Genomic DNA, 23,974 nt, shown 5'->3' with positions numbered 1-23,974 from the left:
ACTTCATTTGAAACAATTTGGTTAGATTGTGTGGTGACAGCTGTCTCAGTGTGCATTTCAAAGAAACGTATCAAAACCGGTGAATTTTTGTGTAGCCATTTTAATACTGAAGATGAAAGAAAACAGGCAACATTTTTGGAGTATTATGCTTCATTATTTCTAGAAAGGTAAAAATGCCAATGAAATGCAAGAAAAGATTTGTGTACGGGGAAGTGTGTGGAGAAGGTGCTGTGACAGATTGAACACGCCAAAAGCGGTGTATGGAGTTTCGTGCTGGAGATTCCTCGTGGACGATAACGCTCCATGGTTACGTAGGCCCGTTGAAATTGATAGTGATCAAATTGAGACATTGATTGAGAACAGTCAATGTTAAACCACGTGGGAGACAGCCAACATACTCAAAATACCTAAATCAATCAAGCTACTGGTGAAAATGAAAAATGTGTCTTAATTTACAGAAAAAAACCCACACAGACCCAACCCAACACTTCCTCGATTGGGTTTTTGGCCAACCCAACACTTCCTCGATTCGGCGTTCTCAGGAACGACAGTGGGGATGACCTGGAGGTGGGGCGGAGAAGCACGTGGAAGATAAAGGGGGAAAGTTTACGTTTTCCCAAAATTTCCAAAGAGTCTCTTCAGGTTGTTATGGAGGAAACTGGCCCAAAGAATCTATATTTGGCCGTAAGAGTAACAATGAGTAAAGCCACGAGTGTGGGTTATTATTTATCAAATCACAAGAACATCTAGTTTCTTACAAGGGCACCAGGAGGCTGAGAACCCACTGCTACCGCACGGGGAAGGGGCTCCAATGAAGTGCTTCCTCACCTTCCCCCAGGGGTGGGGACCAGAAGCGGGCAGTAAGGAGACTGATCATGTGATGTGCTGCCTGCATGGGCCCCAGACCCTCTGCCTCCCAGCCTGGAACCCCCAAAACCCCTCCCGGCCAGGCCCCAGCAGCACCAGTCTCAAGGGAAGGAAAGTGTCCTCAAGCGGACGAAGACAGCCAGCCCTCTTACCCCTCTGAAGCCTCCTCGCCCACCCGAGAGCCTTCACAGGAGAAGCCTGGCCAGCAGAGGCGTTCTCATTGCAGTTGTGCCCGAGTTACAGGTCGGGGGGCCTGTCCCCCTTCTGGGGCTGAGTCCTCAGCACGCTCGTGACATCTGGGGCTCAAGGGTTCCTTTCCTGGGCCATGGCGCGTTGGCAAGGGGGGTTGCCTTTGGTTCCCTGGTGATGCTGTGGGCACCGTGGCAACGTCAGGGAAGGTTCCGAGTATTTCCTGTTCCAGGCCTGCTTTCAGCATGGCTGGGGCTGGGGGCTGGGGGCTGGGGCTGGGGCTGGGGCTGGGGCTGGGGGCCGGGGGCCGGGGGCCGGGGGCTGGGGGCTGGGGGCTGGGGCTGGGGCTGGGGGCTGGGGCTGGGGTTGGGGGCTGGGGGCTGGGCGGCTGGGGCTGGGGCTGGGGCTGGAGGCCTGGGGCTGGGGGCTGGGCGGCTGGGGGCTGGGCGGCTGGGGGCTGGGGGCTGGGGCTGGAGGCAGGGGGCTGGGGCTGGAGGCAGGGGGCTGGAGGCCGGGCCGGGTGGCAGAGACAACCACTGGGGCGCCAGGCACTGCCTCCTCAGCCTCTGTTCTTAGGGGAGTGGCATCACCCCTGTTTCCTGCTGTGACAAGTGCCCTTATAGCATTGGGGTGACAAGGAAGATTCTGGAAAATGGCCACAGTGAGAAGCGGCCCCCTGATCCTCAGGTCTCCTCCCTGACATGAGAAGACTGAACTAGAACAGCGATTTTCAACCTTTTTCATCTCATAACACACACAATTACTCACATTCTGCGGCACAGCAAAAAGTAGATGGTATCTTTTGCTGATCTGACCGTCTAAGGGAAAAGCGGTCAGTCAGGGGTTGTGTGTTTTGAAAATTCTCTTGGCGCGCCGGTTGAAAATCGCCGGAGTGAGAGGTCCTCGGGCCCCTCCCAGCTTCCGTGTTCTGGGAGCTGGATTTCCACCTCTGGTGTCCAGCAATGGCTTGACGAAAACATTTCCATAAAAACCGGAGAGTTTTACACTATCCAGAGCGATGCCTGCTGATTGTGTTGATAGGCGGTTCTTAATCCACTGTCTCCAGGAACTAGGAACAGCCTCAGAGGCAGGGACAAGACCGAGAGCCTTCCCTCCACGGACGCAGGGTAGAATCTGCAGCGTCCCCAGCAGCTGGGTCTGCAAAGCCAGGACCCTGGACTTGGGGGAGGCGAGGGGGCCGCGCCTATTACACCTGAGGAACTTGGTCCAGGGCCCCCCCCCCCCAAGGCTCACCCCGGTCCCAGCCACAGTAACGGAGCCTGGGGTCAGCGCAGCTCCCTCCAGGCCCCTTCACACTCGGCCTCTCCCATGGGTCATACAGTGAAACGCTGCTCCGCCCACCTGCAGTCGCCTCCTGGATACGGAAACCCTCTATCACTGGGAGGCCCCCCGGCCCCTCAGATCTGGGGTTCTACTCTCCTGACACCTGCGTTCTGCTTCGAGACTAGGTGGTGGCCGTGAGCCGTCCCCCAGGGGCCTGGCCACCAAACCCGGCCCTTAGGTTCAACACACGGCTCTGGACGAGGACAACTGGGTGTGCCCGTCCCTCCCCAGGATGAGCGCTGCATGTGTGTGAGGGTGCACAATGCCCACGTGCTCACACTTGCTCATGTGTGTGTTTCTGTGTGGGTCACGGTCACATCCCAGCAGACGTTTTTGTACAAATGGACAGACTCACTCCCTTTTTGTTGCTTTCTCCCTTCCACCCCAACTTTCCCAGCTACCTGCCCTGGAATGCAGGGCCCCATGTAAGATTTCAATGCAAGGGTTTGAAATACATTGTCCTGGACCCGCATGTCCCATGGGCCAGCTGGGATCCCTCAGGTACTTACTCCGGAGGCGCAGCTCCGAGCAGGCCTTGGGCGCTCTCTAGTGGCCATTCTAGGGAAGTGCCCAGAGTGCCAGGCTCCCTGTGGTTCCTAAGCAGGACCCCTGCCCCGCCTTGGCCGGGTCTGTCACTTCCTACAGGACCTGAGCTCAGGGACCTAGGACATTCAGCCAACCCAAAGCCTTAACTGAACACCCCCCCCCCCCCATGGAGTTTCGGGTGCTGAGCTATTAGCCAAAGTCAAAGACAACAAGTACAGGTGAACGGAAATGGCCCCAGCACTTTCCCTCAAAGCCCTTTCCTGGCGGTGTCTTACGTGCAGGAAGGTGCTGTTACCCAGGACCACAGACAGGTCAGAAGTCCCGGGAGCAAAGGCCTTTGGGGGCTGAGACACCGAACCGCATGGGCACAGCTCTGAGCTAGAACAACCCCCTTGTACCAGAGTCCCCTGTGCCATGGTTACAGGGGGGTTTCAGTGGTACATCCACCTTCTTGAATGCTCCAGGGATGAGGAGCTCACTGCCTTACCCGACTGCCCAGTCCAGCCCCCACTCTGACAGGTCACACATTGGAGAGGCAGTGGGGTACCCTAGAAAGACACCCGACCTTGACTCTGGTTCTGGCACAGACTAGCTCTGGGACCCCGGACACAGCCTAACCTCCCTGGTCTTGCGCTTCGGACCCTCCCCGGACCTTTGCTCCCCTGGCATGTCACCAGTCATGCAGAGGACCCCCTTAGAGGAGGAACGAGGGGGCCGGAGAGGAGCTTCACAGACTCGCACACAAGCCCTGGCACGGCCACTCCCTTGAGAATTAAACCCTAGAAATGACATGTAGGGTTTGCTCCTTGTGTTTCAGCTCCCAGCCCCGGAAAGCAGCGAAACACCATGGCCGACATCAGGACCGGCTGTAGCAACTAATGACCCCCTGCCCAGTGCCAACCACTCAGCAGAGGCCATGACCCTGAAAGGATACACTTGGAATGCTGATGAAGACGCCTTTTCCCTTTATGCTTACTGTTGACACTAGTACAGGTGACCCATTTTTCCACCCCTCCACCCCCAACCCTCCAGCCGTCAGTCACCACGCTGCTGTCTGCATCTCTGAGTTATGCTCATTGTGTTCTTTTATTGAGATCCTCCCCTGAGACCTCCAGATAAAAGCCCTCAAGGCAGAGGACTCACCTGCGCCCTGCCCCAGACCCCAGGAAGGGGGCGACGAAGGGGTGTGGCCCCAAGGAGCACGTGGGTGAGGAGCTGGACCCTGGGCAGGCAAACGGGGCGGCTGCACTAAGCAGAGGGTGCTGGAGGGGGGGGGGCAAGGGAGGCTCGGGGTCCTGGAGACCTGAGGGTGACGGTGGCTCTAGCGCCTGGGCTTCTCTGCCAGATGGAGCCCAGGAGAACAGGCTGGACAGCACGGTTGTGTCTTTCTCCCCTGTGCTGCCTGGGGACGGCCAAGGCCACGCGCCTTCTGAGTTACAGAACAGACCCTCCTGCCCCTCAGGGGTGGGGGTGGCCCTACACAGGGACAGCCCACAGCCACGTGCCTGAACAGGAGGACGGGCACTGGAGCCGAGGGCCATCGGGGTCCCTGGTCCACTTTTCAAGCTTATACCCCACACGTCCCCCCAGAAAGGTGCATCCACAGCCAAAAGGCCTATGAACATGTGACCTTACCTGGAAAGAGAGTACATCTTTGCAGGTGTAATCGAGGATACGGAGATTAGTCCACCCTGGATTTGGGGTGGCGTCCTTGGGAGATAAAGGAGAGCCACGTGAGGCCGAGAGGACAGAGGCAGAGACTGGAGGGATGCAGCCAGAGCCAAGGCATGCCAGAGACTGCCACCAGGAGCTGGGGCTGAGGCACGGTGCAGTCCCTCCCTCGGAGCCTTTGGAGGGGGCGAGCCCCACGGACACTTTGATCTTGGGACTTCCAGCCTCCAGAAGTGGGAGAGGATCAGTTTGTTGATTGAAGCCTGTCAATTCCGGGCCATTTGTTACCACAGTCCTGGGAAATGAAGGCACTTTCCCACCCCAACACCTGCACCCTTCAACCTGGGGTCTCCGGGGAAGTCAGGAGCCACTGGGGAAACTCGGGGCAGGCACGGTTACCTAGTTAATCTCCGCAGCGGCCTGCCTTCCGCTTTCTTATTCATGCAGAGGGGACCCTCCGCATTGATCTGGACACACAGAGGGGTGGGGGGGGAGTGACAGACCACCGCTCCCCTGAGCCAATAAAGGGAAGTGGTCCTGCCCCCTAAGGTCAAAAAGACTTTGTAAAAACAAAATCCAAGCTAATTCGGTACATGCACTGAATTATTCAAGTAGCAAGTCAATACTTCTCATGGGTTTCTCTTACCCAGGCAGCCCTGATAAGAAAGGAAATGTTCTTTAAGTCTACGGACAGAGTCGTGAGTCCAGACGGAGAAGAGGGAAGGCTGACAGGACTGAACAAAGATGAGAAATGCCTCAGCCCTTCCCGGAAAATAAATCATAGCCACACGGATTGCCAAGATCCAAAGAAAAAAATTTATTTACAATAGAGAATTTCATTTGAGACATGCATTTTCTTTCCTTTTTTTTTTAAAACAAATCAGCAAATGCAGATCAAGTTTACACTCCTTAAGGCAAGAGTCCCCGTGCAAGCTGTACGTGTTCATATTAAATCCAAAAGCCGCTCACCCCGGGAACTCATGTACAGAGGGCAAGGCCAAGGTCAGCGATGTGTGTTTTATTAGAGAATCAGACAGTCTCCCTGATACAGGAACTCTGAGGTCAACTTGCTATGAATTTATACCAGAAAAAATGCAAACCAATAGCAAGAACTTCTGATAGTCTCCTTAGCACTGCATACAATCAAATCACCGTTATTTAGAAAGGGAACCCAGTAGTGCACATGAACAAGTGAGAACAGAACCTGCCCATGGGACTGAAGGACAGCAGTGTGCCGACGGTCATATTGCACGCAACGGTCAAGTCCGAACATTTGGTTCAAAGTTAGCTTTTCCCCATTTTGGCAATCAGTTCATCACAAATCTTGGTGAGTTCTTCTATCTCTTTATTCTGCAAGTGAAGACAAAAAAAGATTGCTGAAATCTCCTGGTTGTTTAAAGTCAAGCCAATCAGAATGGTCATTGGATTTTTAGGGGCATAAGGTCCTTTAGGCCTCTTGGTCACCCTGAGAAACGACTTTCAGACAAATTATCTATCTACATCCCAGCTCTAGCTGTGTGTGACCTTGGGCAAGTTACTCAACTTCTCTGAGCCTTGTTTCCTTATCTCTAAAACAGATGACACCAGCTGTCTCTCTGAGATCTGAGGTCAGAAATGTAAACTGTCCCTAGCACAGTGACCCACACAGTGAAGATCTAACTAGTATCGGTTTTCTTCCCTTTACTTGCCTCTGAAGGATGTGGACACAGAAGGATGGGCTGAGCGAGCTCTGGGTGGCTTTTTTGAGAAATGCCGCCAGGAGGGGTTAAGCGAGTCTACACAAATGGGGATCGTGGGCATTATTCGATGCCAAATGAGACGGTGCTGTGACCCAAGGGAGAGAGGCAGAGGCAGGTGCAGAGGGCTCGGGTGTCCCTCACACCACGCCTGTCCCGCCCTCTAACCCCCTGTCAAGGGGAACCAACCGCATGCTGATCTCGCACCAATGACCCGACAACCTCTAAGAAGGGGGATCCAGCAGGACGACACCCCCCGCAGCAGGAGGGGCTTAGCTCCCAGATGGGCTAGATGCTGACCGGATGCCAGTGTGGCTGAATAGACCTCAAATGGCCTTCTCTAAGGGGACCAGTATCACGGGCACATTTCGCAGCCAGCTTTTCTTCCAGGTCCCCTGGAAGCTAAGTCTCAGCCACAGCCTGTCCCAAGGCTGTACTGAGGCCCGTCCTTGGAAACTTGGAACCTCTGGAGACACGTTCCAGCCCGGAGCCCTGTGTCCCACACTCCTGGGCTGGGCCCCTGGGGCCACTCATCCCTGTGCCGGTGCCCGGGGAGAATCGGGCCTCCTTCGTGGAGGAGACAGCCAGTCCTCGCCCATCCTGTGGCCAGTCCCCTGCAGGGAGAGAGCCCGCCTGCAGCACCCCCTCAGCTGACCTCCCTTTGAGAGTTTACAGCTCTGAGACACTCGTCGGAAGACAGGGGGCTCTGCATGGAAGGCCACACAAACCACAACGCCAGAAATCACTACTACAGCCACCACAGCCGAGGCTGGGGCTGCTAATGGTGACTTTGCATTTTACTGGGGCCCTTGGCAGGTGCTGGTCACCATGCTAAACACACCCCGGGCACTGTGGTCTCACTCAGTTCTTGCCACAGTCCCTTCATGGAAGCCACAGCCACCCCCACTGTTGAGCAAGGAGGCTGAGGCTCAGAGAGGTGGGGCCTCATTCTGGTCGGAGGAGGTGAGCACGGCACGCACGTTCACGAGGCCTGGCTCCTCCCTGGCGTTGCTATTGCACTCATTACACGTAACGTCTCGTGGCCGGGAGACCCCCTAGCTCTCAATTCCTGGAGTCACCACGCAGCACCTGGCACCATCAGCCCGACGCCAAGCAAACTGCCCCATCTCGAAGCTCGGCTCACTGGCGAAAACCTGCCACGGTCCCCACTGGGCACAGAACTTCCCCAGGGGAATCACGCGTCGGCATCTTTAAAGCAACAAAAGCAAACAGACTCTCCTCTGTGTCACGCTGTCCTTCAGGGAAGAGCCCGTGGGATTCACTCATTCTTCCTGAGTGTCCATTCGAGACAAAATTACGTTTCCAGATACATTCGCATCTTTCCTGTCATCCAGTCCCAGGCAGTCCACCGTCCGCCGTGGTTTGCCAGGAAACTCAGCGTCACTTTCATTTTGCAACCGTACAGTCGGAACAGGCCAGGCGCCTCGCAAGCCGCCGTCCTGGTTCCCGTTTCGCCGCCATTCACCTGAACGGCCCCAATGTGTTGCAATGGCAACACCGTCAAATCCGGACGGAAGCAGGAGGGAATGATCGCCACCGTTTTTGCTGCATTTCTCAGCCAGAAGCATGTGCCACACAACTGCCTTCACGCCCCAAATGGCTGGAGAACGTGGTCTTTAATTTACAGAAATATTCCCCTTTTCAAAAGTCACCAAGAGTGCCAGAAGTGGATTATCGACAGTCAAAGAATAAAAACAGACGGCCGCTCAGCACTAAAACTGCAGTGATTTTCAGTAAGTACCGAGTGAACAAGGGCTGGCAGTGCGCGGTTCTGACCGTATTGCTTGTCTCCATGGTAACTGCAAAGGTCAATGATCAGAGCCTGCAAAATAGAGGTGGTTGAACACAGTCTGGGCTTTCTTTTCTTTGGGAAAAATACAATTCTAGCCCTGGCTGGTGTGGCTCAGTGGATGGAGTGCTGGCCTGAGAACCAGAGGGTTACCGGTTCGATTCCCAGTCAGGGCACATGCGTGGGGTGCAGCCCAGGTCCCTGGTCAGGGGGAGCTCAAGAGGCAACCACACATTGATGATTCTCTCCCTCTTTTCCTCCATCCTTTCCCCTCCCTCTAAAAATAAACAAATAAAATCTTTAAAAAAATACAGTTCTATAACACTAAACTTCCCAATGGCCATCTGTCTTTTTCATCCCAAGAGGAAAAGGAATGAAGGAAAGTGACCTGGGGACACGAGTTTCTAGCCATTTGACTCGTGGGTGACTGAGACCGAGCTGCACCATGGGGCACCGAGGCAACTGGAGGCTGGGATGCTGTCGAACTTGGACCTGAGGGAGCTTCGTTCAGTCCATGGAGCCGTAGAATTCTCAGGGCTGGAGGGCGTTTCCCAGGTCTTCCGGTTTAACCCTCCAATATTACAAACCTAGGCACCGAGGTGCAGTGCGAGGCTTGCCCGGGGCCCTCGCAGATGGCCCTGGTGGGGCGAGGACCTGAGTCTCCCAAGTCTCAGGGCTTTTTCTGACGTCACGCAGCTGAAGTGACAGGTAGTACCTGCCACTGCAGAGATCAGTGTTGCCGGGCCCAGACCCCCCTGGGGACCTCAGCCAGCGCCACTGGGATCTTGCTGGGTGTGGGGTCAGGAGGGGGGCCAATCCGAGGGCAGCTGGGTGCTGCTGGATTGGCAGAGGCCATTTGGGAGACGTGCTGGGCTCCTGATGCCACCTGCTGACAAAGGACCCCCCCCCCTCCAGCACTGCCCAGCAGGTCCTGGTGCATAAGGAGTGTGGCCAGCTCAGGCGCCCGGGCCCTCTGGGGACCAGCTCCAGAACACGCGACCGACAGCTCAGTAAACCAAGTAGAATCAGGCTGCGCATCTGGAAACACACCCAAGGAGGGGGCCTGCCACCCCCGCCACTCAGACTGATGGCACTCCTGGGCAAAAGAGGCTTCTCCCTGAGACTCCCATAGAGGGTGGGTGCCGTTGACTGGACACTAGATTGGAAATCAGGGAGCCTGGGGCCAAGCTGGGGGGCCTCAGGAGGATCCCCCCCCACACCATCCAGGCAAATAAGAGGACACAGTCCATTTCCTGCAACTACCCACTATCCTGGAGTGTCCCTGGTGGGTACCATCCACTCACCAGTAAGTGCAGTGGTTAAAGTACAACATAGGTGCTTAACTATTTGACAGCTAAATGAATTTGTTGAAAAGGAATGAAAACCAGCAACAAACACCCAAGCGGAGACCTATTCCCAGAAAAGCAGGAAAGAGGCCAGTCTGAGGGCGGGCGAGGCTGGCTCTTCCTGGAGACAGCAGGGATTTACCCCTGGAGCCCCAGCGCGCCCTGGGAGCACCGCAGCGCGAGCCCAGCCTCGGTCCGCCTGCAGGTCTGGCCAGCCTGTCTGCGTGGAGGCCACCGCCCCCCGCCCCTACCTTCTGCTCCAGCGTCCTCTCCAGGGCGTCCACCCGCAGCTGCTCCTTCCGCAGGCTGGCCTGGTAGGCAGCCTGCTCCTGCTGGGCCTTGCCCCGCACCTGGGCGATCTCGGCGTTGGCCCTGTGGGAATGGGGGGCGGGGGACTCAGAAGTCATCACCCTCCCGTGTAGACACCTCCCGCCTTCAGGGCAGGGGGCACGGCCTGGCTCCAGCCCCCACCAACGAAGACCCAGCACAGGCACCCACCAGGACCCCCATCCTGAAGCCCAGCCTCACGATGCCGAGGTGCTTTGAGTGGGTGCCACGGAAATGACAACATGCAGTCTCCACTGACCAAAATGCACCTGACCTGAGCGCAGTCCTATCCCGAACCACACTGAACTGTACCGAAAAAATGCACACGGTCCCCAGGCCCACGCCAGGGGTACCGTCGGGGCTGCCGGCCAGCCCGGGAGCAGCGCAGGCTGTTACCTGTCCAGCTTCTCCTCCGCGTGCACCTTCAGGGCCTGGTACCTCTGCTCCTCCTTCTTCACTCGGGACAGGTACTCCTGCGCACACTTCTTCAGCACCTCCTCATTCTGACACAACAGAGGACAAGGATGGGGCCCACAGGAGAAATGCCGAGGGCTGCTGGGCACCCCAGGAACCCTGTGGTGAGGGTGTAACCCAGATGGCCAAGTCTGACCCCCCAGCCTGCGGGGATGGCCTTCCAGAAGCCTGGCTGTCCCCCTGCCGGGCCCGCCTCTCCCACCCACATGTCCCCGACACAGACGCACCTTGCGGAAGCCCTCCAGGACCTCTTTCATCTTCTCGTACCTCCTGAAGAGGTCCGCCAGAGACTTCTCCACGGAGTTCAGGTCAGCCAGGGCCTGCTCCTTCTCCAGAACCAGCTGCTGGACCGCCTGATGGGAGACCGACTTCTCCCTCTGCTCGTCCTCTGGCGGGAGACACAGGCACAAGGCCATGGAGCCCGCGGAATTTGAGCCCGGTCTTGGGCCAGCAAGGCCTCAGCCTGACCTGTGTGCCCCTCAGACTGGGGACAGGCCTGTCCCTTGAGCCCACCTAGGCTCTGCATCTAAGGGAATGAACCCCCCATGGCCCCCGCATCCCAGGCCTGGGCCTGTGCAGTAGTAGGTGGGGTGGACATTAGCCATCGTTCTGTGTCCTGACCAGTGCAGCCCCATAAAAATCGACTACACTGGAGACCCCAGCGGCTCCACGTGGTGGTTGACGGCAAACAAACAGACCCACGGGTGAAAAGAAAACATTGCCGCTGGGTTTTGTGTTGGGCAAAGGGACAAGGTCCTGTCGTCTGGGCTGAGAGGGGCTGGCCTTCCTAAGTAGTGTCAAGGTCAAGAGATGGTCACTGAGAAAAGAAAGTCTTCTTCACCCTTGAAACATCCCATGGAGCCACTTCTGTCAAATGAGTCTCTCAGTTACGTACATAAGAATTAAGTTCTGGCCCAGTTCCGAGTGGCTGGTCCTGGTGAATGGGACCGCCCTGCCCCCCACCCCACGTTTCCGGGCCACCACGAACTACCATTCTGCACAGACATTGCAGAAACCTGCCCCAGACTCGTGCGAAAGGCCTTCTCTGACCACGCACAACACAGCTGCCGGGGCGCACGGTGCTCGCTAGCTGTCTGCTGACCCAGTGCTGGTCCGGGTGGGCGGGGATCCATTTGTCATGACCGGTCTGCTTTGGTGACGGCCCCCACTCAGACCTGTCCCTCTGGGCCCAGGTCACCTGGGGCGGTCTGCCTGCTGTCGGGGATGGCCTCCGCATGCTCCCACGCCAGCACCCAGTGCCAGACTGAGCTCCTCCCTCCTACTGAGCACCCCCTGGGGCCTCCCCTCCACCCCTGGCCGGGGAACACAGCCTCGCTCCTTCCCCAGACACTAGGCCCTTGGCCCCTGTCCTCCCTGCCCCCAGGGCGCAGGGCTGCTGTCCTCTGCAGGAACACGGGCCGCAGCGCTGCCAGGGCCCTGTCCTCGCTCAGGTCTCTGATCCCAGGTCACCTCCCCAGAGGCCCTTCTCTGGACGCCTGTGGGAAATGCCCCCTCTCTACTCTCGTCCTGGATTCTCTTCCCAGCAGTGGCCACTCCTCCTCCTCACATCACACACGCGTGCATGAGTGTGCCCACGTGCGTGTCTGCTGGAGGACCCTGAGTTGGTTTGGCCCACTGCTCCGTCCCAGGGCCTAGGGCAGTGCCTGGCTCACAGCACGAGTGAACACACCCCCTCGCAGTGGGCGAATGTGTGACGCCTGGTCACAGCCCCGGGCAGGCTTCTAACCTCCACTCACAGCAGGTGAATGGGGTCGGAGAGGCTACGTCTCTGGGCCACTGTGGCAGCTGCAGAGTCAGGCCCGCCCCCACAGCCGTGCTTGGACGCACACATGTGCACAGGCCCCTGAACGACAGGCCTGGAAGGAAGCAGCTCCCCCACGGCGGGGAGGCGCTGCTTCGGGCTCTCTTCCCTCCGATTCCCAACAGACCCACGGTTGGCACAGTCATGTGTGTGGCAGGCAGAGTGTGGAACAGCGGCACAGCTCTAGTCCTGCCACGGACTTGCTCAAAAGTCCCGCCCGTCAGGGTCCTAGGGTCTCATTTCCCAAAGAAGGAGTCCTCCGACCTGAGCAGGGGTCCCCATCAGGGGGGCCTTGTTCAAATGCAGGCTGGTGCAGCCCTTCTCCCGGCCTGGTGGGTCCAGGTTCAGTAGGTCTGGGGGAGGGCTGAGAACACCTGTGTTCCCAGGTGTGTGGAGTACGCTGGGAGAACGACGGGCCCAGGGGATGCTGATGACCCCTCTGACCCTAACCCCCACCACAGGGACGGGGGCAGGCAGAACCCAGTGCCAGAGTTTGGGGTCCACGCTCAAGGCCTGGCTCTGATGTGACCCGGGGCGGGGTGTCGAACCTCTGTATCAGCCTCCTTCCTGGAAACAGGGATCCCAGCCCTGGTCTCATGGCATTCGGGGGAAGAGTAAACCAGAAAATGCATACAAGGCCTCCAACACACAGTCAGAACTGGGTTCGGTGGCCCCTCATCAATGGCATCATTGGCAGCAAGGAGCTGGCGTGAGGTCAGGTCACAGTGACCCACCCATCAAGGCGGAGCTTCACTCAGGGCAAGAACAGAACTTCCAGCTGCCTGCCTTGCTGCACGGTGGCGCCAGAAAGAGAGGGCATTTCACCCATCCGCCAGGAGCCGAATGCTTCTCATTCTTTGAAGCTGAGCCGCTTCCCCAGTTCTCAGCCCGCTGCACAAAGCATGCTCTGGGCCGGCGTGAGATCATGTATACATTTCACTTGGCTTGCAAAGAAGCCATTTATCAAACAGGGTCCCTCTGATTTCCTGGATCGAGACTAGACTCGGTCTGCCTCAGGCTTCCTCCCCTCCCCACACCACCCTGGTAAAAATAGAATTTCCAAACCCCAGGGAGACAGAGGAGGCCAGGAGTGGAGAAGGCTTCACAAATCTTTGTGTCAATTACAGGAAATCAGCCCCAAACCCAAGAGGCTCCAGACTTAACAACCAAGGATGCCCCTGGAGATTTTTCTGATGTTTTCAGGAAAAACATGATTGAACCACATAGGGATACAGCCAACGCACAAAAATCGAAAGTAACAAAAACAGAAAAGCAAACGAACAAACAAAGGTTGCAAAGGGCGGGTGTCAAATTAGATGAAAAGCATTTACTTACCGGGCTTGCCTGTTTGTTTTGCAAGCGAAGGGGAAGAAGCAACGGAAAATGGAAGCAAAACAGATAATCAGGGCAGTTGTTAGGAAAGCAGAAAAAAACCCGAAAGCGACCGCCTGCAACGCGGGAAGCACGGGGTCTTTCTGTTCTGAGTTCTCCATGCTCAGTATTCGAACTGAAGGCGTTCTCTTTAGGAACATGGGATGAGAAGGGACAATGATGGCAGGCAGACGTCACGCTGGTGTGGCGTGTCTGTGACGGTTAAACCAAAGACACAGAGCCAGGAGGGGCTAGTGCAGGTGGGTGGACACTGGTATTAACTTCAACATGATGTTCTATTCCCCCTGGTCCCAAATGGCCAAGCTCTCTGGGCCAGAGTTCCCCCTGCCTCAAGGAACGCTGGTTAGGTGAACGAACTCAAACAAGAAGACAAATACGGAATCCTGATGAGACACTGTGTGGCCTCCCCTCAGGGAGAGACTCGTGGCTCGCCCACGGCCACGGTGAGTCCCAGCCGTGCCTCAGCCCACATCCTCAGTCTTCTACAAGGACACAAGGACCTCAACATCGACGGTGGCCCTGATCAGTGACCTGTGGCAGTGATGGACAGAGGACAACCACAGATATGCCACCTTTCTGGTGAGGTCAGCTCTGGAAAAGGGAATGATGGAGGGACAGGTAAGAGATGCGAGAGGCCAGGGAATGAGGAATTGGCACACAGCGAGACCCACCCACCCAGAGAAAGTGCTCCAAAGGGGTGAGCTCATGGCTGTTGAAGAAACGAACCCTGGGCCAAACATCCCAGCTCTTTTGGGCAGGGGGAGGGAGAGAGTTACTGGGGGGAACAGGGCTGGGCGTGGCCATAATCCCTGGGATCGGGGTTTGGTCACTCCTCAGATCACCTAGAACAGAAATCGCTGTTCTAACTACTCTTGCCTGCCGATGTGCTGTCTGGAAAGTATCAGAGCTGACTCGTCTCGTCACCTCAAGGACAGGCCATCGACGCCACTCCAGAGATTTTTACTCTTTGGGTTTTCAAGAGGGAATGTCTTATGTCAAAACTGCCAGCCAAGCGATAGAGATGATGGCTCAGGGCAGCCCCTCCCGGCAGCAACAGCTCCAGGCCTCTTACTCCAAGTTCAATATTGGCCTAAACGTCATCGCCAAGAGAAAAACAGAAATGGATGACTCTGGGGCACAGACGGGTGCTTCCAGACAAGCCTCTGTCGGTCTGAGTGGCGTGTTCACATACCCAGACTCCAGGGGGCCGGAGGCTGTGTCAGGCTTGCCAAACGCCGTGTATTAGAAGACATAAATCCTTCATCCCAGCCACTTTCATCGGCATTTTCGATGCTAAGAGTTTTGTTTTTTTATCTCATCCATACGTATTCATAAATTCTTCTACCAATTTAATAAAGAGGTTTGACTTGATAGAAAACAGGCGCCACGCCGCTGATTCATACGAACCCCGAACGGGCTTCCCTGCCGAGCTCGAGGAAAAATGGCCTTTATTATAATAAATCAAAACTAAAGCTCCTTTGAACGGGAAGCACTCAACTGGCAGCCTCCTCATCGTTCCCAAGGCTACTCTCCCGTGAATCTTGGGGGAAGCTGGCGGGGTGGCATGACACACACCCCAACATTTGAGACAGAGGGTCATCTGCTAGTAGAGTCGAACTTGGACCACAGAAGCTGTGGTCTGCGGGAGCTGGCGTTTTTACTCCGTGTGTCCTTGGGAGGAAGGGTCTTTAAGAAACGAGTATCGTGGAGCCAAGCAAATGAATAGACAGATAAACAAAAACTCCCCCTCTGGAGTCCTAACATCCTTTTTGAAAAGTGATCATTAGTGTTAAAACTTGGGCTTAAGAACTTTTGCAAGATCTTTTTCTCACTCATTTTTTTTTTTTTTAAAGTGAAGGATCAGATGCGTCGAATTTGTCACTGAGGCGCTGTTTCCCTGCAGGCCAAAGTGATCTGGCGGCAGTGGCTGCCACGCTGCCACGCTGCAGGGGAAGCAGGGGCGCGGCTGGACAGCCACAGCTCCACCGTCCTTGTCCTAGACGGTGTGTACGGGCCAAGTGGGGTGTTTTGTCACTTACGTCTAAACTACTTCAGGGTTTGGGGATTTGACTGCTAGTTTCTCCAGTGAGCAAAACAGGCCCCAAACATCCCAGGAACCAGCCCCCATCCCTTTCCCCAGTGGGTGGGCAGTCCTGGCTGGGTCAAGTGGTGGCCACTGAGGTGGCCGCCAGGGACATCCGAGCAGGCGTTTCCCAGAAGTGCCCTGGCTCTCCGCCCTGGGGCACAGACCGCAGGGTCTAACAGGAATCCAAGAGGAGCCCGGTCCGCGTCTCCATCTTCAAAGCCCTCCCACAGCCTGGAAACCTCAGGGCAGGCCTGAGCCCTGCCAGGCACGGCACCCACCTATCATCTGCGCGATGGTCTTCTCGTACTCGGCCACTATTTTCCTGTAAGAGAAGTGAAAATGCGTTGGGACCATGACAACAGAATGGCCTTTAACTTCCCGCAGGGCCCGCGTGCCGGGCGTCCACAGCCCGACTGATGTCAGGTCAAGAGGGCAAGTCTTATCTGTCCTGGGTGGCTCATACTCCCGGAGCCACCCCCGACCTCAGCCCTCTCCTTGCACACCCAGGTAGGTGCATTTTCCTAGTGCACAGCTCTGAACATGCCACTTCCTGTGCAAAACCGTCAATGTCCCCTCACTACCTAAGAAAAAAATAAAGCCAAACCTTTAGGCTGACCATCCAGCCTTCCACAACCCAGGCCCACTCTCCCTCATTGGCCTCACCTCCTGCCACACCATCTCATGAACACAGTGGTTCAACGAGAACGAATGATTTCTTGTTTGCTCTGGACTTTCTCACCTCCATGCCTCTGCCTGTGTTGTTCACGTCCCCTCTCTACTTGTACCTTTCACAGTCTCCTTCGTTTCTCAAGGCCCAATGCAAATGCTTTCTCTTCCAGGAAGCCTTCCCTGATTTCTCCTTCAAGCTCCCTAACATTTTATCTGATTCTTCTTCCAGCATCTCACAGAACACAAGTGGAGGAATCATAGCATGGGAGTGGAAGCTCCTCAAGGCCCACGGCCATTTCTCAGTCACCCGTGTTTGGTGGGGAGAGGCAGGTGGAGGAAAGAGTAGCACTTCTTGGATAGTAGTGATAAACAGAAGCTACAGAAAAGCACTAAGATCCCTTGCACATAAGACCACCTCACTGCTGCCTGCAGGTGGGAGGACCCGGGGGTGAAGAAGCCCCTCCTCCCAAGTCAACCATCCAGAAGGAGCCTCTTGAAAAAGACTTGGGGGTTTCACCTACATTATCCAATAATTATTTTCCACAGGGAACCAGGAGCTGCTAACCACCCACGGACCCAGTGGCCTGGTTCCAGCTGACCCTCCCCCCAGCCATGTGACTCAGACTAGCCAGTCACAGGCCCTGGGGGCTCTGCTTAGTCCCCAGCACAGGGAGCAGGAGCCTTGATTCTGAATTTCAGGGCTGTGGAGAATTACATGAGGTTACAAGGGATAAGGAAAGCAGAGGGCCATCTGCAAAGGTCTCGCGGCCGCTGGGGGTCTGCCCCTGGCTTTTCGACCAAGGCCCCTGGGCTGGTGTCTCTGCCCGGGGCAGACCCATACAGGAAGGGTGACCGTGACAGGAGCCCATTTGGGTTCTTCCTCACCCCACCCAGAAGCCTGCTGTGTTTTCTGTGATGGAAGGACACCTCTCTGCATCCCATAACCAGAAACTGGTGATGGATGTCCACAGCTGTACCTTCGGAACCATCACCCCCGCGGACACAGGTTGGCCCACGGCAGGTGAGCGACGTGTCCTCTCAGAACTGCTGGGGGACCGGGGACCTGATGCCGCTCAGCTGTGCTGCATCTCTGCCTCATCCTCACAGTGGCCCCAGGAGGCCGTGCCCTCCCTGTCCCCCAGAACTGCTGTCGGGGTGCTGAGGCACAGCGGGAACCTCTGTTCCCTGCAGGAACCTCTGTGAGATCCCAGCCCTACAAGTGGCAGAGCCAGGATTCGAACCCAGGCATTGGGTTCGGCAGCTTTTGCCCCGAGGCACCAGGATTTATCCCCTTTCACAGATGACGAAAGTGAGGCAGAGTCAAGTCACAGGCCCAGAAGCAGGGAGGAAGCAGGGCCCGACTTCACCTGCTCTGGGTCCAGAGGGGGACGGGGCTGGCACTGGGGCCACCGGACACCAGTGCGGCTGCGCCGGCGGCGGGGGACATGGGAAATCCCATCCCACCAGGAGGTACCTGTAGGTACAACTCCCCCAGGAGATGAGAGGAGTTGGGGAGCTTCCAGCCTTCCCTGTAGTCTCTGCTTCATTCCAGTGCAGGCAGAAAAACTAAAGCTACCTGTTCCCTCCCCACAACTCCCACCAACCCCCCCACAAAAAAACCCCTAAAACCAAAAACCCAAAAAGAAGAAGAAAGCGATGTAAAAAGGACACGCCCACAGGGGCCCATTCACACCGCCCTCCAGGAGTGGTCCTGAAAGCCTGGGCCCAAGGAACACACTCACAGAATTTTCAGGGAGATATTACCGTATTTTTGGACCATAAGACACACCCAGGTTTTAGAGGAGGAAAATAGGGAAAAAATCTTGGAGCAAAAATGTGAAATATTTAATAACATACTAACATAATATTTCACCAATGTCAATGTAAACAGAACTCAACAGCAACATTAACAACCATTATTCCTTCCAAACTGGGGGGTGGGGGCGTGTGTTTTATAGTCCGAAAAATATGGTACTTGACCCAGGAAACGGGGGATGGGATTACCCAGTTCACTTGCTACTTAATATGCAACTGATTTTGATAATAAATTAACACCTGCTGTCACAGTGAGATGCCCTATGAATGTACTAATTCTTCGGCAAATTCACCCATTCCCTTATTCCCAACTTTGAGGAGAAAGGAAACCTACCATGGATTTTCAGCGCAGCACAGACCTGCCTTGTTACACGGACGGTGCTGTAATCCCTACAATTGGAGGAAAACCCAAGAGAGGATTTCCTCTCGGGTCTTCCTTCCAGCCTGAGAGGAAGGAAGGCAGCAGAGAAAACGTGCACCGTGCTTCCTTGGCCGGGACATCCCAGGGCAAATGCTAGCCCCAAAGACGGTTTCTTGGTTTCTAAGACGACGAGGAATGCAGGAAGGAAATAAAGGGGACGGGGCAGCAGAAGTGAGAACAAGGGAGCTGGGCCGCTAATGGGTGCGGCAGAAAGAGTTTGGGTTTTGGAGTCCGAAAGGTGAATTCAAATTCATGTTCTTCTACCCTGAAGCTCCAGGACTGGGGGGCAAGTCGCCTCATCTGTCCGAGCCCTCTGCTGTCAAGCAGAGCTGACAGTCCTGGACGGCCAGGGCAGAAACAGAGACTGGGCAGCCTGGGCCACTCATGGCACGTGGCAGGCACTATTAACATGGTATCAACACGCATATTAACACGATAGCTATCACACATTTATTACAAAAGCAGCAACTGAAAATAAATCATTCGAATGAAATTTGGGAGAAAACTTGAATGTTTACCCACTGGGACTAGTGAAATTTATTATGTTATAACCACATGAGGACTATCGAGCAATACAGGCTGAGATGTAGCAAAACTGTCCAAGACATGCTAAGTTACAAAGGAGTGTAGAAGAACAGATATCTCCACTTTTGAAGAAAAAAGGAGCCTCTGTGTGCACACTTGCCATCAGCAATGGAACATTTTCGGAAGAAGTCACCAGAAATGGTGCCCGGCAGATACCTGAGGGGTGTGGAGCTGGAGGCTGGCCGGGAAGAGATTTGTTTTTTCACTGTATGTACATTTATTGCTGTATTTAACCCACGCACATGGTTATTTTAATCATACGAGAACAGTAACAACACTTTCGTGAAAATGCGAACCTTGGTAATAAAGAACAAGTCGCTTCTACCGAAGACACTATTCTCGGGCCACACCAGCCCCACGTGTGACCAGACCATAGGTGTGGGGGCCTGAACACCACACTGACCTCATCTCCATCACTTCCCGCCGGCTTTCTTCATATTTTTCTTTCCACTCGGACACCTCTCTCTCCTTGGTTAGGATCTAGCTCCAGAGAGAAGAGAAAGGTTGGCCCCCAGTGAGTGAATTAAGATCTGAGTGATTGACTGACCGAGACAAGGGGACAGTAAACAAATGTGGAGTCAGTATCTCCGACATCGAGTAGTAACTGCATTCAGAGCACTTCACGGAGCATGAGAGGGAAACAAGCCGGATATCAGGCCTTCACGATGCCCACTGGGCAGCAACTAGAGACCATAATCACTCGTTAAACAGCTGTGTCCAGAAGGTCAAAACCTACAGTTTGCCACCCGTCCGTGCCAGCAGTGGTCACAGGAGAACGTCAGTGTCCAAAGATGGACGTGGGCATATATATTTATTTACACGTGGCAGACACAGCAGCTTTTCCCCAGGCAGCCAGAGCTGGCCATGGCCTTGCCCGGGGCACACGCGCGCCAACATACCTCTGCTCTGGCGACCTGCAGGGCGGAGTCCAGGTCGGGCTGCTGGAACAGGAGGCCTGCAGGTTTTTCCACCTCGGCGGTCCCGATGCGGGAGTACAGGGCTGTTTTGGAGATGGAGACATCTGTCGGGTGAGCAGCTTCTCTCTGTGGAATGGTTTTTAATTTAAAAAAAAAAAAAAAGTTACCATCCATCGTATGACAAAGAGGATTGCATTCATCCCCTCATGAATGGGTCAGTTGTATGGTTTGGAAACAGAGAACATCCAAAGTATGAGAAAATGCTAAGACTAATGAATGGGGCGATGGCAGACACAATCGATGGAAATCGATCATTTTGCACTTGTGCAGACGGACAAAGGGGCTAATGGCGAGGCCTCCCCAGCGCCCCGCCCGCGGAGTGGAGCATGTCTGGTGCCTGCCTATCGCTGCCATTTATCAGCCGCCGAGGCATTCAGAGGCTCAGCACGTGAGAACCGAGGTCATGTTCTCCTGCAGGCTCCACTTGCCAGATAAAACCCTGATGTGGGCGATGTGGAATCCCAGTCTGCACTTGCCTAGTCTCGAGTAACGGCAGAGCCGATCGTTTCTTAAAATTTTTATTTATTTATTTTTAGAGAAGGGGGAAAGAGAAAGAGAAACATCAATGTGTGGTTGCCTCTCATGTGGCCCCCACTGGGGACCCGGCCTGCAATCCAGGCATGTGCGCTGACCAGGAATCGAACCAGCGACCCTTTGGTTCACAGGCCAGCACTCAATCCACTGAGCCACACCAGCCAGGGCAGAGCCGATCATTTTTATAAGACGGTCCGCACGCCAGTCCCGGGGGCGGGGCGTGCGGTGAGCTCTGTGTGAAAGGGGTAGGCTTCACACAGAGTCCCAGGCCTGCCGGTGCTGCCTTCCGCAAGCTGGAGTTATGTGGCCTTCGGCCTGTTGTGTTGCAGGAAAACTGAAAACGGGATCAGGCACAAGATCCACATTTGTGGATGAGGCCGTGCACAGGCAGTGTGACTCCCCGCCCCTTCTACCTGACCCCGGATTGACTGTGAACAGTAGTCACTGCTTTCCCTCAACAGAGGAGGGGTCTGCGGTTCCCTTCCCCGCCCTTCGCACAACACACTCAGCAATCGCCAACACACTGGAAACGCCATGTTAGGAGCATCCTCACCCAGCACAGCCAGGGAGTCAGCCTAGTTCTACGGCCCCAGGAGCACCCGACCCGTCGTCCTCTTGGTCCTGTTCATCAACCTCCTGGCAGTCGTGGCTGCCAAGGCCAACCTCCTCCCTGGTTACGAGTGTCCAATGCCATGCTAAGCGACGGTGGTCTGGCAGCACAGTGGACTGACTGGTTCTTCCTCAGGAAATTTCCGAGAAAAAGCGCACAGTGAACAGAATACCACGATGTGGTAGACAGACAGCGATTTGGGGAAAGAACGGTGAGGACTCATAAATGGCAGCAGGGAAGATTAAAGAACCAGCAGGCACTGGGAAGGGGGTGCACTGGAAGGCACCTGAGCAGAATTTCTCTCTTGGCTCACCAGAACAGGCATACCTCCCCACCATGGAATCCGGGAAAGTGAGCCTGAGACGCCGAGAGAACTCGGGCAGGAGTTGAATGCACAGGACCGGAGGTTCCCGGGTTGGGGCCGGTTAGTCGTGCGCATGCACGGTGAACCACACATGGTTTGGGTCGTCCGGGAAGGGTCTCACTGCCCCTGCCTGGCCTGGGCACTGGGACCCGAATGGTGATGGCTGGTCAGAGAGGGGAGCACACAGCCCTCGTCCAACCAGACCCCAGAGACACGCTCCTGTCTCAAACGGGACGCTGGGAGCTTTTCGGCCTCAGGTCCTAGAGAAGCCTGGGACAGGACGCTGGACCAGAGCACGGGTCCACAGCCCTCAGGAGCAGGTGGGGTGGCCACCCCAGAAAAAAGCCACTGGCCGGGGCAGAGCCTTTCCGACCATGTTGGGGAAAGAATCTTTGCCGTTTGAAGTGTTTTCAAAGTTCTACCTGTGAGAAACTGAAGGAGCCAGGGAAACGAGGAAGTGATTGTTCTCAATTTTAGCTGCTCGCTCGACCATAAGGACAGGGTGCACTTAAAGGAGGTACAGAGCTGATTGTGTTAAGTCAGCTCCTGGAACGCCAAGCAGTGGGGGGGGGGGGTGGTAAGAAGACCACAACCACAGCATGAGGTTTAAGAGCCAATCAGCCATACTATCACGAGCTGTCCACGAGCTCTAGTAACCAGTCCTTGGTCAGATCACGCACCTTAGTATAGCCCCTGAGCCAACAGCTGCCACCTTCTGCTTCTGGAAGTTGCTTGCTTGCTCACCTCTATAAGAACCCTAGTCGGTAAGCGTTCGGCGCGACTCTCATTTGCAGCCATTTTGGCACTCGTGTGTCTCCGGAGGCACCCCGAGAGTTCGCCCCTGCGCAGGTAAAACTTTGGAACTTTGGCCAATAAAACACCTTTGACTACCCAGCAGTCTCCGACCCTTCTTGCTCGCAAGGACGGGATGTAACAAAACTTCTCAGGAAGCAAGTGGAAAATTATGTCTCCACATCAAGACTCGTCATCTGTGTTTGTGGATGAAGCTCGTAAACACAAAATTCCAAAGAGGAGCAAAAATGGTTCCTGTCACTATTCAAGTAAAATAATGTGTTTTTTGGACAAAACCAGAATAGTTAAAATTTCAAAATGGAAATCCTGGTCCTCCCAAAGATGGAAAAAAAAAAAAATGGAGGGCTGGAGCGATTTGGCCAAGGGTCCCCAGACCGAGATTCAAGTTCTGACCCCGAACCAACCAGCTCTCGAAAGTGAATTAAAGCTCACTTGGCCGTGCTGGGCAGAAACGAAATCTGACCAACGCAGGAATCAGTGATCCCAAAGCCGCCTTTGTAAAGCAAGGGAGGGAATGAAAAAGGAGTAAAATAATGGACTCTCTCAGGAAACACAAAAGGTCACTGCCCACGGCAGTCACTCCGTGTCCCTCTTCATCTTGGCCACCTGGTGTTTTCAGTAAAGGAGCAGGTGATGCCGCTGGAGTTGCTACCCGAGTTATCTGCCTGGGAGTGAAATTCAAGGTACACACCCTGCTTCTCTCTCATGACCAAGACCTGTTTTTAGCCGAAAGTAATAGGTTTGTCTCTCATTGATAGTTTAAGATCGGATTTACATTAAGCTTGGTTTCTCTTACATAATCCTCCACTTGTTACTTTAGAGGAGCCAAAAAGCTACTAGAATCACAAATCAACGTGTGACATGGCCATGACTCAGAGGGCACGAGCCTGTGGCACCGACTTCCAACCCCTCACCCACGCCCTCAAATCGTGCTCCCTGGGTGCATGGCCACCCGGTCAGATCTGCAGACCTCACGTCTGGGGTCCTTCCAGCCTTGCAGTCAGGGGCTAGGGGCCAGTCTCTCACCGGGACTCAGGTGGCCAACTCCCAAGCGCCAAGCCTCAGAGAAAAGCTGCCACCTCTGGGACCGAGGCGGGCTCTCTGTCCCCAGGAGCCAGGCTGGCCGAGCAGCAGGGGAGGAAGGCACTGGGGTGGGGAGTAGAAGCCAGGCAGGGAGACCACACAGGCTGGGCCAAGGGCATGGGGCGTGGACACAGGCTCGGTGCTTGGGGGGTGTTCAGGCCACGTGGCGCCCGGCTGGGCAGGAGAGTGGCCTCACCCCAGGGCTGCCCCATCCAACTCTGACAAAATGAGGAAGGCCCGCCTGTGGGAGCCACCACCAGGCATTGCTGGACACTCCTGAGTCAACACATGGCCTCGGTCCTTCTCAACACGGGCTGCAGGTGATGACCACACCTCCTCAGAACTGGCAGGGAAGCTGGGACCCACCATCTCTTCCCTTGCAGTGCGGTCTGTTGCGAGGGAAGAGGACTTTCTAGGACCTCCTCCACTGCAGACACTGGCCACTCGTAAATCCCCGTTCCCGGATTACCCAGGTACACCCTTCCTTCTCTGT

At 55.3% G+C, this 23,974-nt stretch overlaps 1 protein-coding gene across 16 annotated transcripts in view; it reads right to left on the bottom strand.

The window, feature by feature from the left end:
• Window positions 1-5,410: 5,410 nt before the first annotated feature.
• Window positions 5,411-23,974, bottom strand: part of TACC2 (transforming acidic coiled-coil containing protein 2) — a 173,784-nt gene continuing 155,220 nt past the window's right edge. For all 16 annotated transcript variants that reach the window (XM_053668513.1, XM_053668508.1, XM_053668506.1 and 13 more), the window contains 7 exons: window positions 20,000-20,143; window positions 19,504-19,580; window positions 15,889-15,932; window positions 10,538-10,698; window positions 10,233-10,339; window positions 9,761-9,881; window positions 5,411-5,967 (listed from right to left, as the gene is read on the bottom strand). In XM_053668513.1, the coding sequence (XP_053524488.1) occupies window positions 5,902-5,967; window positions 9,761-9,881; window positions 10,233-10,339; window positions 10,538-10,698; window positions 15,889-15,932; window positions 19,504-19,580; window positions 20,000-20,143 (720 nt within the window). In that variant the 3' untranslated portion in view covers window positions 5,411-5,901. The remainder of the gene's footprint in view (window positions 5,968-9,760; window positions 9,882-10,232; window positions 10,340-10,537; window positions 10,699-15,888; window positions 15,933-19,503; window positions 19,581-19,999; window positions 20,144-23,974) is intronic.

This window comes from Artibeus jamaicensis, unplaced genomic scaffold, assembly GCF_021234435.1.
Source record: "Artibeus jamaicensis isolate MK-2021 breed Jamaican fruit bat unplaced genomic scaffold, CSHL_Jam_final contig_490, whole genome shotgun sequence".
Taxonomy (NCBI): Eukaryota; Metazoa; Chordata; class Mammalia; order Chiroptera; family Phyllostomidae; genus Artibeus; species Artibeus jamaicensis.
The sequence above is the reverse complement of the archived record's forward strand: the minus strand, read 5'-3'. Positions and strand labels throughout refer to the sequence as shown.